This window comes from Misgurnus anguillicaudatus, chromosome 4 (assembly GCF_027580225.2).
Source record: "Misgurnus anguillicaudatus chromosome 4, ASM2758022v2, whole genome shotgun sequence".
Classification (NCBI taxonomy): Eukaryota; Metazoa; Chordata; class Actinopteri; order Cypriniformes; family Cobitidae; genus Misgurnus; species Misgurnus anguillicaudatus.
In genome coordinates, this window is record NC_073340.2 from 22,890,831 (window position 1) to 22,903,574 (window position 12,744).

The following is a 12,744-nucleotide window of genomic DNA, read 5'->3' on the forward strand; positions in this document are numbered from 1 at the left end:
GGCATGCAAGCCTCAAGTCATTTGTTGTTACTGCTTCTAGTGGGTTATTCTACCTGTCATTGGTGTCACGTGATGGAGAGGGAGTCCTTTGAAGATGAGGAGATTGGAAAAATCCTCAGCGAGAACTTTGTGTGCATAAAGGTGGACAGAGAGGAGAGGCCCGACGTTGATAAAGTTTACATGACATTTGTGCAGGTTTGGACTAGTTGAATGGTTGTTACACAGTAACTTATGAGTATTGAATGATTAAAATACAAAAAAACTGCTTGTTGCCTAGGCAACCAGTGGTGGTGGTGGTTGGCCAATGAGCGTTTGGCTTACACCAGATCTCCGGCCGTTCATAGGTGGAACATACTTCCCACCCAGAGACATGGGAAGAAGAGCTGGACTAAAAACTGTGCTTCTACGAATTATAGAACAAGTAAGGTGAACTTATCATTTAGATTTTAATTTTAGTTATATATCTTTATTTGATATATACTAATTTTCCAACATTCCCTTATTGTCAAAAAATAAAATTTGACATCCTATGCTTGTTTACATTTTTATAGCCTAGATAAAGTTCAGTATTTGGTTTACTAGTACAAATATTTAAACATTATATAGCCACCCGAGCCAAGAGGACCACAGTTTTAGGGTAACCAATGTGTGAGTGAGCATCTTCATATTTTGTGTTTTAGTGGAAGTATAACAGAGAAACGCTGGAGTCCAGTGGAGAGAGAGTACTGGAAGCCCTTAGAAAGGGGACAGCAATCTCTGCCAACCCTGGAGAAACTCCTCCATCCGGCCCAGATGTTGCCAACAGATGTTTTCAGCAGCTGGCTCAATCCTATGAGGAGGAATATGGAGGCTTTAGAGAGGCACCAAAGTTCCCTTCACCAGGTAAACAAACATGAAATTAATGTAAATAAGAACTTGTCACTAAAACTTTACACAGCTTAGTATTCATTAAGGATTTGTCAGAAAATACTGTATTGTTTATATAAGGAACACAACAAACAAAATATTTTGTTTACTACTGTTAACTACTTTAATGAATTTAGTGAATTATATGTTAAATATTCATTTACATGAAGAATACAGAATGACTCTGTGTGTCTCTTTTCAACAGTGAACCTGATGTTCCTGATGTCATTCTGGGCAGTAAATCGAGCAACCACCGAAGGAGCAGAAGCGTTGCATATGGCTCTTCACACTCTCAGAATGATGGCTCTAGGAGGCATTCATGACCATGTGGCACAGGTAACATGCAGGCTCACCGTCAGAAGCTCTCTGTCCATTTAGGCTGGATTTACACTGCAAATCTTGATGCCCAATTCTGATTTGTTGCCTGTATCCGAATTTTTTGACGATCCAGTACATCATCTTTTAAATGCGAAGGTAGTCAAACTGACCCAGAACAGCTTAAACCACAGAGGAAGTAAAATGTTGCGATATGCAATGGATACAGACAAAATGATTATACAAGATTACAGAGCTTTATTTTTTGTAACAAAACATAAAACTTCAACATTAAAGCACTAAGCGGAGCCGTTGTCCTCCAATGCGCTGCTAAGAAGAGTCATGTGATGGTGGGTGGTGTCCACCTGAGTGGACGTCATTTGCCAGCGTCGCATTTTTAATGAAGCACACGACACGTCTTGAGATGGGCATATCTGATCTGTCCGCTTATATTGTGGACACGAATGCATGTATCCGATTCATATCAGATATAAATGTGGCCTGAAACCGATCTGAGAATATCAGATTTTATGCTCTTTTTTTAACTGCTTACACGTCCATGAGTCATATCTGATCTGTGTTACTTGAAGGGAAAAAAATTGGAATTGAGTCCCTTCAAACAGGCAGTGTAAATGCGGCCTTAGAGTAATTTTCCCTATTAAACAAGTTGTCATAACATACAACCTCATAAAAGCTCACATAACACATGCTGTTTCTGCATTTCTGATGTTAATCTGCAGTACCTTTAGAGTAGTATGACATCCTTTATATCTCCGAAGAGTCTTTAGTTTAATCAGATTTATAAAAGGAAGATTAGCTTTACAGATTCTTTTTTGATAACGTACGAAAAAATGAAGAAGGAGGAGTTACTACCGCGGGAGGAGCGAGTACAAGTCATGCAACACTATACAACACTGTTTTACTTTATGATTCACTACATGTTCGTGTCATTTATATAATATGCGCTCGCCTATTTCCATTATAAGACAGAAGTATTACTTACCGCATGCAACTCATGACCCGGTTGGGACTTTTCAATGAAATCCAGCGCATCAAACACACACGCAAAATTCCGCTGCTACCCCGGATAATAATAAACTATATCCATTGTTTCCATAAGTCTGGCTTTCTTCTCCTTACATCCAAAAACACACTTCTTCTTTCATGCCATTGTTGAGTTTTGAAATTAAACAAAGCTGTCGTGATGTGATATTTGTAAGTTCTAGCGTCTCCCGCTGATTGACGGGTGGGCGCGGTTTTCAGGGGGAAGTGCCCATAAAAAGAAGTGATACGTATAGACCCCTTCACGGTTCACGTCACAGGCAGTTTCCACTGCGCATGTCGGGGTCAGAAAAGCCATTACAGCAGATAGAGTTGCGTATTATTCGGTATCGTCAAAAATGCCTACTTACGTCGTGGGTTGTGAAAATCGCACCAGGTCTTCCGTTAAGTTTTCGCGATTCATGCAGAATCTCAAAACAAAAAAATACAACATCTGCAGCTGCAAGCAATTAACGTGCAGACTGGAACAATGCAAATATCAAAGAGGCTTGTGTTTGTTGTGTTCACTTCATTTGAGGTAAGTCATAATTTTTCAGCCCTGTTAGATTACATTATAAAGCCTGGATGGTATGAACAGTTTGACCCCATGCTGCGCGCGCACCGATAGTCATTCAATGTTTACAAACTTTGAAGGGGTCTATAGAAACCCCTGAAACGCCATATGGACCAGTAATCGAAAAAAACTTTCAGAAACTTGTACGAACCCTGCCGAAGTGCATTTGACACTTTGCCTACGTTTAGAATGAGGAAACAACTCTTAAACAGTGTTAATAAGTCAGAATGCATGAAATACCATTGAACCACCCATTTAAACCCCTTTCTTTCTATCTTTCTTTCTTTCTTAGGGTTTTCATAGATACTCGACAGATTCCTCCTGGCATGTTCCTCACTTTGAAAAGATGTTGTATGATCAAGCCCAGCTTGCTGTGGCTTATATCACTGCTTACCAGGTGAGGCTATTCAGCACGTGTTATTTATTAAGAGTTTGCAGACATAATAAAGGATGAATGTGTGTAATATAAATGTGTTAATGTTGTTTGGGTTTCATATTTTAAAGTTTTATATTTCTATTCACGTGCATAAGAGTTTACACTGTGTTTATAAGGTTAAGATGATTTTAAGAATCATCTAACATGTTCTAGATCTGCATCTCTTGCATCGGTGGGGTGTTGTGTTATTCTTGCTGTTAATTTCTGCAGGTGTTTGGGGAACACTTTTTTGCAGATGTGGCTCGTGACGTGTTGCTTTACGTCTCCAGAGACTTAAGCGACAAGGTGAGGCATCTTTGGTATCAGTCATGCTGCATCAGCAACAGCTGGAAAAGCACCAGGTTGTGCACCAGCAAAGTGTGGCGACCATCTTATAATGATCAGTGGTTTGACAAACAACGCACCTAATTTAAAAGAAAAGCTTCTCAGTTGCAAATATTTATGATATAATTATGAGATATCAACAAAGCACACCATTAACCTTATTTATCTGTTACAGTAGAGTTCATACCCAGCAACCAATAGCCATCATTTTATCATTTAGGTTAACTCGTCCCCCCCCCAGCTATTTTTTGAAAAGTTGCCTGCCAGCATTTTTTGTGATTTGCACAAAAGTTTCACAAAATACCTTCCAGGAAATTTTTCTTCTAAAAATATATAAACATACAAATATATAAAAACATACAAATATATCAAATAAAAGAAAAGGCCCTCTGCTTTAAAAAAAACGTTTCATCCTAACAATATTTTTTTTCTCTGCTTATAAACTCTTAAATATGGGTATTTTTATAAAAAAAAAATTTTTAGCAAAATGCTGAAATAATTGAATTTTTGTGAAGGAATTTTGTTAGAGATCAGATTCAGAACGAGTATCAAAACATACACAGAGTTTAAAATTAGAAAATAACGTTTTGGCTTCAGTTTTTTTTTTTCATAAATTGGGTAATTGCGGTATTTCAGACCAAGCATTTTTAATGCAAATGTTTTCTCTTAATTGACGAGATAACTTGTCAATGGCGGGGAAAGAGTTAGTAGACCTGATATAGTATGGCAACGAGTAGCCTACTTCTAGCCAAACTTTGAATTTGGTTACATGTCATTTTTAACTTGTAGAGATGTATGATAGGTCGTCATGTAAGCAAGTCAACAGTGAATACAATATTTTAGATTTATTTTATTTCATTTATTTTTGGGGGTATGGTTATACATCTATTAAATTTTCACTGACAGCCTAAATTTTGCCTTGTTAAAGCCTAGATGTCTGGTCTGTGTTTGGACGGCTATAAGACGTCTTTTAAAGGTAAAATTGCTTGCTGAGTAGCTATGTTTAGAAATCTGGATTTAAGTTGCCCTTGACACAGTACACAAGTGCAAAAAGTGTATACAAGCTGTTTCTGCAAACCTTTACCAACAGATAACCAAACTTCCTTCTGTGCTATAAATGATCAACTTGTCATTACACCTGAAACAACATGTAGAACCTTCTGCCAGCAAAAAAGTAATGACCCCCACTAGATGCCACAATAAACCTTTTGCAAACAAGTGGCAAAAACTAAATAAAACACATTTTGTTCTGCCCTCTGTAGTCTGGTGGGTTTTATAGCGCTGAGGACGCAGATTCCTTTCCCACGGCTGAGTCCGCTGAGAAACGAGAGGGAGCGTTTTGTGTGTGGACAGCAGGAGAGATCAGAGAGCTGCTTCCTGATTTTGTGGAGGCCGCCACAGGAGGTGTGACACAGGCCGATATCTTCATGCATCATTACGGTGTGAAAGAGCAAGGAAACGTGGACCCTGCGCAGGTTTGGGAATTTGCCAGTTTTAATTAAAGTTTTTACATCATGTGTGAATTCTGTTACGCTGCCTATGAAAGCTGTCCGAATGTGTTTCTCTGAGCTGCCTTCATGCACAAACGTGGCCTTCGAACTCATTCCCTCATGAGGCAGCGAGGCAACTGTCAACTGACTAAGTTTTCGGACGCAGCACCTGCCCAAAATGCATCTTCTCACATTATTAAAGTGCATGGTGATCATGGCTGTCAGGCATGAATTAATGATTTTCACTAAACCTGTATTTCAGTCTGCATTAAAGGTGCATTTTGACAGCATACACATTTATTTATTTAAAAAAAAAAAGAGCAGCTCTAAAATTTTGCTATTCATATTCTGCATTCTTAAGGGGACACTTAACTTTTTTGAAAATAGGTTAAGGGACAATAAGTAAGATTTACCCCCATCTAGTGGTGAAATTGTATTTTGCATTTAAACGAACAGTGCTCTCTAGCGCCTCGCCTTTCCAAATGCGTGTTGCAACTACTATAGCCGTTATGTAATCACTGATCTCTTTGTCCGTTTCAGCTGGGTTACATGTTCTAAATGAAAACTCGTTGTGGAAACCCATTGGTAGGCTAGTGCTTTTTGTCCCTCTCTGCTATTATAGTCTATCAATACGGCGAAACAACATGGAAGCCTCCTTGGACTTACCCGTTCAATGTAAATAAAGAGAAGAAATTCTGAGCGTACAAAGAAAAGTCAGATCACTTGCATATGTCATTTGATACCAACGATGACATATTTATGAATAAAGACATTGATTTTGATTAATAAAACACTTAAAATATTACTAACAGTCCCTTTAAACATTAGATTTTTACCTTTTTGGCATCCATTCAGCCGATATCCGGGTCTGGCGGTAACACTTTTAGCATAGCTTAGCATAATCCATTGATTCTGATTAGACCATTAGCATCGCACTAAAAAATAACCAAAGAGTTTCGAAATTTTCATATTTAAAACTTCTGTTACATCCGTAGTTACATCGTTTACTAAAATTAAAAGTTGCCTGAAAATAGTCCCCTGCTATTTAAAGTTACCAAGAGGACTATTTTCGTGCACTGCGTGATAACGTTGCGCCTGCTGCAGCCATGTTACGGCAGCAAAGTCCTTAATTATTACGCCAGAATGAGAGTAAAGTTCCTAGCCGTATCTGCCTAGAAAATCGCAACTTTTAATTTTCCATCGGTCTTAGTACACAATGTAACTACAGAAGAGTCAAGTTTTAAATAGGAAAAATATCGAAACTCTTTGGTCATTTTTGAGCGCGATGCTAATGGTCTAATCAGATTCAATGTATTATGCTAAGCTATGCTAAAAGTGGTACCTCCAGACCCGGAGATAAGCTGAATGGATTCCAAGATGGTAAAAATCAATTGTTTAATTCTAGAGTAGCTGGAAAATGAGCATATTTTCAAAAAAAGTAAAGTGTCATTTAGTTCATGAGGGGTTAAATGACATGAGGGCGAGTTAATAATAACATTTGTATTTTTGTCTGAACCATTTATTATGCACATTTTCACAATTTGTTCTCACTTTTTGATTTTCACTGTGTTCTTTGTGTTCCTGTAGGACCCCCATGGAGAACTGCAGGGGCAAAATGTGCTGATTGTGCGTTACTCAGTGGAGCTCACCGCTGCTCATTTTGGCATCAGCGTGGACAGACTGTCCAAGCTGTTAGCACATGCCAGGACCAAGCTGGCCGAGGTGCGGAGGGCCCGTCCGCCTCCTCACTTGGACACCAAAATGCTTGCGTCCTGGAACGGTACAGTACAATTCATTGCGTCCTGATTAGAGGAAATATGTCAGTCAGGCGGTAATATACTGGTTTAATTCTTCAAGCTGTGAGGCGGGTAAACACTGCAATTAAACCTAATTGCATTTTGCTAAATGTTTTCTAATGGAAACAGCCATCAATTGATCAATAGAAGGACGAGGCATAAAGAAAATTTGCAATTTACGCATACTCCCTTAGTTTCTTTGCACCTTACGTTTTATTGATCACATTCGACAAGCTTTGTAAATGCTTTTTTTTCTTAATGGGAATGTTATAGATGTGGTGCCAGGCTACTTAAAAGCCTTTTAAGGAGACCTTCGGGTTGTGGTCTTTGCCCTCAATATCTTTAATGAAAGGATATCAAGGCCTTCATAGGGTTCCTAAGCCCATTTGGAGCTCCAGCTGACAAACGCACTGAAGAAATTGTGACTAATGAGCTGATATCTTAATTAAAGAAAGCCTGGGACATTGTTTAATGAAACTGTTCCTTCCAGAGCTATGCTCTATTATATTCTTAATTCAATATACAGAATGGATATTGCTACCTGCAGAGCAACCCTTCACATTAATCAAAGTTGATAGACCCACTTACATGGCTGCAAGACGTGCCGGGGTGAGGGCTCACGGAGCTTTGACAAGACCATTGTTAGTGCTTCCCAGTCTTTTGAACACAATGTGCTTTAGATCTTATATACTGTAGTCCCATCTGTCTTCTTGGCTGGCACCTTTTGCACCTTTTCAAAACCCTGTTTTTAACTCTGATTGGGGAACTCTTTCAAAAGTTTTGAATACGCAAAACTTTAATCTTAAAGGAATAGTTCATTATTTATTCACTCCAAGTTGTTCCAAACTTGTATACAGTTCTTTGTTCTGCTGAAAACAAATGAAGATATTTGAAGAATGTTTGTAACTAAGCAGATCTGGGGCACCATTGACTTACATAGTAGGTAGTAAATGGTGTCCCAGATCTGTTTGGTTATTAACATATGGTTATTAACAAGAGACAACATTACCGTCTACAGCCGCGAGGGTCCGCTATATGCTGCTCCTGTATTTATGTAATTCAATGGATTCAGTGATGCGGAATGACAAGCCTGCAAACTTGATGTGCATTGGCTTGTTCTGTTCATTTAGCCTATTCAGCCTTCCAGGTATGTTCTGTATGCTATTGTGTATCGTATAAATAACTGATAATGTTACGTTAACGTATGGAATTCTATTCAGCCTGCTGTTCTGTGTGCTATTGTTTAGTTGAATAACTTGCCTTTCCAGATTAAATGTCTGTTCTTCGACTTGGATTTTGTGAAATAATATTCTAAATAAATGCGACGTGTAGTCCATTGCAACTTATATATGATTTTTCATCTTCATGACGCATTTTTGATTGATGCGTCCGGAAAATATGGTAAGAACATGATGACAGAATTTTCATTTTTCAGGGAACTATCTATTCAAAATGGAAATTCTAGCATTGCTTATCCACCCTAATGTCTTTCCAAACCCTTAGGCTATTTTCTGTGGAACACAGTAGTTGAAATTTTGGAGAGTGTTATGCAACTCTTACAATACATCAGGTGTCCTAGAGAAAAAAAATAACATCATGACAGTTTGGAAAGTTGTGTGGGCAAGAAAAAAGTGGCTGAATTAAAATTTTATATAAATTATTTATTTTGCAATCACAGTGAGAAAATGCTCTACTTTGCACCCCAAACATCATATACAAAACAAAAAATTTCCAAAGTTATCATTGTCTTCTCTTATTATATCGGTTGGTCAGGGCTGATGCTGTCTGGGTTTGCACGTGTTGGAGCCGTTCTGGAAGATGAGGCGCTGCTGAAACAGGCTGAGCAGGCAGCTTGTTTTCTCAAACAACACCTGTGGGACGATCAAGGCCAGAAGATTCTTCATTCCTGTTATCGAGGAAATAACATGGAGGTGGAGCAAATGTAAGAAACCATTCTGCTTCTCCCAAAATGATGTACATAGTGGGGTCTGAAATCTGTCAGTCTGTTAACTTTGCTAATTTAATAAGTAGATTTAATTTGTACTTATCTGTATACTAATGTTTTCACTGTCCTAAAACGGGCTGATGTCTTCCTTGTTCTACGAAGTCCCTCCTTCAGAAATACGTAAAGAGATTTGATTGTGTAGTTTGTTTAGTGTGTTGTGATTCGACAGCAGCTTAGCTTAGCAGAGCCGTTTGAGCCAAAGTTGGTGACTGACGTATTCCTGTGGGCGGAGTTTATTCAAAAACTGTTTTATTGACATCATTCAATTGGGAAGTAGAGGGCTGTAGTCCAAACCGTCCGTTCGCTGTAGGCTTTGAAAGAGGAATTCTGTTAAAGCAAATAAATCACCTGGCCATGAACTTTAAGCTTTATAATTTTACCGGTATTATTTATGCTATTATAGCAACATTACACACTAACTAAAGTTTGAAAAATGGGTTCAGAAAACATGACCTTTAAAGGTGCAGTGTGGGACTTTTAGCGACATCTGGAGGTGAGACTGTGAATTGCAACCAATGGCTCAGTCCACCATGTAAGGGGACAGTCTTCCTTGTAAGGGGACCCGCGGAGTATGTAGATAAAATGGCTCCTTCTAAGGTAATAAAAACAATACAGTTCATGATAATGTATATTATATTGCATTTCGGTCAAGAGATCCTTCTAAAAGTCCCACATTGAAATTTTTTGAAGTTCATTTAAAATATTGCATAAAATATGCATTGAAAACATGGCATATGTTATGTTTGAATAACAGAATGCACTCAAGCTGGCTTGGGCATCAGAACCTGATGATTCATGTAATCCCGGCATGATCTGAGTGTCCCGAATGTCTTGCTTCAAGTAGAAGAAAATCCAACTGTTTGTACAAAGCAATTTAAATGGTCAAAGTCATACATTTCCATACATTTACCCATGTATTTTTTTATTCAACTGAATCAAAATACTAAATTGTCATTGCAACAGTAGGTCATTAAAACATTAAAAAGTATTATGTCATGAATATTCTGATTCATGAACATTTCAGGTCTACAGTGTAGGAATGACCCAGTATCATGACAAATCTAATCTTTTTACCTTTCAAATGACCCACACAAATTCACTGGCCTCATTCTTGGGGTATCCTCTCATTTGTACCTCCCATTAACACATGTGTTGTTACATCAGGTATCCCGCAATGCTGACTTTGCTTTTCACTTGAAGGCCACACTGATCTTCTTATGAGTTATTCCTAAGGAGATCTATAATACCTATATAAATCTATATGTTAGCATTCATCTCAACGGGAGTATGCAGTTATCAGTGAGTAATTTGTGTCTGGTGGTCATTTTTAGATTAATTATTTCTTTATAACACATAGAAGAAGCGAAAACCCTACAAAAAAAAGAAGAAATGTTGTAGTTCTCAAATAAAATGTAAGGTCTTTTATTCTAATAGATCAAATGTGGGCCAGCCAGGTCAAAATGCAGCATCAGGTGAATTATTCATAAACTATCCTGCTGTGTTGTTAACGGCGAAAACAGTTTAAATCTAGGTTGGTCTATATGAAAGTCACACTGTATTGTATTGATATCTCAGTATATCTGTTTGGAAAAAAAGCCTGCCGGCTGCTGAGACAGATAGACCTTTGCTCTTATAGATGTGTTCTGGTCTCCTGACAGCTTTGTGTTGAAGTTGTAATATGGCTTTGTTGAACTTTGAAGAGACCATATCAGCTGAAGAACAGAGGGTCTGAAAGAGAGAAGTCAATGGAAAAATCTTGGGAGAGCAGTTCATTAAAAATTGACTGATGGGCTGATTTGTCTTGTTGACGCACTGGTCTTTCCAGCAATTCAGGAGTAGATCTACTCTCTGAATTTAATAACTGAAACAGAAATCATATTATTTTTGTTCAATAACAACGCCATGCTGTTGATTCATCCGAGTGGTCAAGGTTTAGATGGATAGCATGGTCCAGTAAGCTCCTGGTGGTATATAACCACACCATTAGTATGTTCAGTAACATTTTCCTCCTTTATAGAGTCATGTATTCTGATGCAGTACTTTATTATTGAAAGCAACGTTATGCATTTGGCAGATGTGTCATAACAGTGGAGCAGGGGCAATTATGCACATTGAAAGCTTTATTCAGGTATAAAAGACTTCCTTACGTTCCACTAAGGAGTCCAACAGAGATGCCCAAACATTGTGCACTGTTTTCCTCTAAAATCTCCTAGCACTTATTGTACATGACATTTGAATAGCTCACTAGATCTGACAGTTTGAGGCAATGACATCGAAGGGTCAGATGTTCCAGGCGCTCTACTAACAGACACCTCACCGACATTTATCATCTCTTGGAATGCCAGTTGTTTGAGCCAGGAGTGAACTAAGAACCGTGGAGGTTAAATTCCCAGCCCTTAGACCCGTCGCGCCTGTCCTAATGCCGACGGCGTGCTATCTTCAGACCTGTCACTATCTGTTTCTTCACACTCGGCTGGCTACGGTGGCACCTCATCTCAAGGGTCTGAGATCCAGTGGTGAAGAGTCTCTGATGTGCTCTGATGAATCAAATTTATTTTAAAACATCAAAGACTTCAACAGTCTCTTTGGGCAATGTGACTTGCTAAATGCTTTTGTATGCACGTCAAGCGGTACGCACAACTTATCTTAGCGTCCTAATAGCCGCTCAAAACAACCTTTTTGGTAGATGTCACACCTTTTTCGTATTTCGCCCTCTTTTGTCAGAGGTTCGTCACACTCGTTGATTGAGAATGGAAGGGGAGTAAGAGACTAAATGATTCTGTCATTTTTCTATGATTTTCTGTCATGGATTGCAGTAGCCTATTTTGGCAGCAAATCAATGCAAAGCCCTCTGGTATAAGGAAAGGAGTGCTGCACGAACATAAACTATTGTAATAGACTGAAATAGGATGCAGTTCATAAAGTAACTTTATCCAGCGAGTGATGCACATTCATCCCTCTGGGGTTGGTAATGTGTTTACACGTAGCTTTAGTGAGAGGAAACTTCAAATTCAATAAACACAGACTGCTCTGCCTTGACTTTCTTATTTTATTAGTCTTTTAAAGGAATAGTTCACGCGAAAATGAAAATTCTGTCATCATTTACGCGCCCTCATTTTGTTATAAACCTGTATGAGTTTCTATCTTGAACAGAAAAGAAGATATGAGGAGCTCAGATGCAAAAGCCACTAAACGCCACCTTCATCAAAAATGAGATGAGAAGGATATTAACTGAATGCTCTCGGCACGTATTCAAATACCTTCTTCAAATACTTAAGTTTCAAATCACAGCCTCATGCCATCCAGAAATACAGGTTTGTTTGCACAATACATTATGAATCTGATAAAAATTTCAACAAAATATTACGACAAAACATGTCAGTCGCACTTTACAGCATTTAATCTCTTCATATATTGATAAATGATGGTGACCACACAGTTGACCAGGACTCACTGATTTCCATAGTATTTGTTTATCTTACTATGGAAGTGGGTACCGTCAACTGTTTGGTTACCATCATTTCTCAAAATATAGGGCCCTATTTTAACGATCTAAACGTGTTGTTTAAAGCGCACGGCGCATGGTCTAAACGGGCGTGTCCAATTTTACTTTTGCTAATTTAATGACGGGAAAAACGGCCTAAAAGGGTTGTTTCTATTCTCGTAATGAGTAATGGGTGTTTTGGCCGTAACCTGCAAGAAACCAATGAGAGTCTCAGCTTTTATCCCCTTTAAAAGCCAGTTGCGCTGGCGCCATGCCGATTTCCTATTTAAATGGTGGAATTTGTAAACTGAAAATCTAAGCGAGGAAGATGATCACCAGTTTAAGATTGATATTAAAAAATTGCGTTGTTTTC

General features: G+C 38.4%; 1 protein-coding gene across 1 annotated transcript in view; it reads left to right on the forward strand.

Annotated features, from left to right (window-relative positions):
- spata20 (spermatogenesis associated 20) overlaps positions 1–12,744 on the forward strand; it is a 61,632-nt gene that overhangs the window by 2,510 nt on the left and 46,378 nt on the right. The window contains exons 4-12 of the mRNA XM_055175351.2: positions 41–195; positions 278–421; positions 681–882; positions 1,112–1,242; positions 3,129–3,233; positions 3,483–3,557; positions 4,859–5,071; positions 6,674–6,866; positions 8,656–8,824. Coding sequence (XP_055031326.2) covers positions 41–195; positions 278–421; positions 681–882; positions 1,112–1,242; positions 3,129–3,233; positions 3,483–3,557; positions 4,859–5,071; positions 6,674–6,866; positions 8,656–8,824 — 1,387 coding nt within the window. The remainder of the gene's footprint in view (positions 1–40; positions 196–277; positions 422–680; positions 883–1,111; positions 1,243–3,128; positions 3,234–3,482; positions 3,558–4,858; positions 5,072–6,673; positions 6,867–8,655; positions 8,825–12,744) is intronic.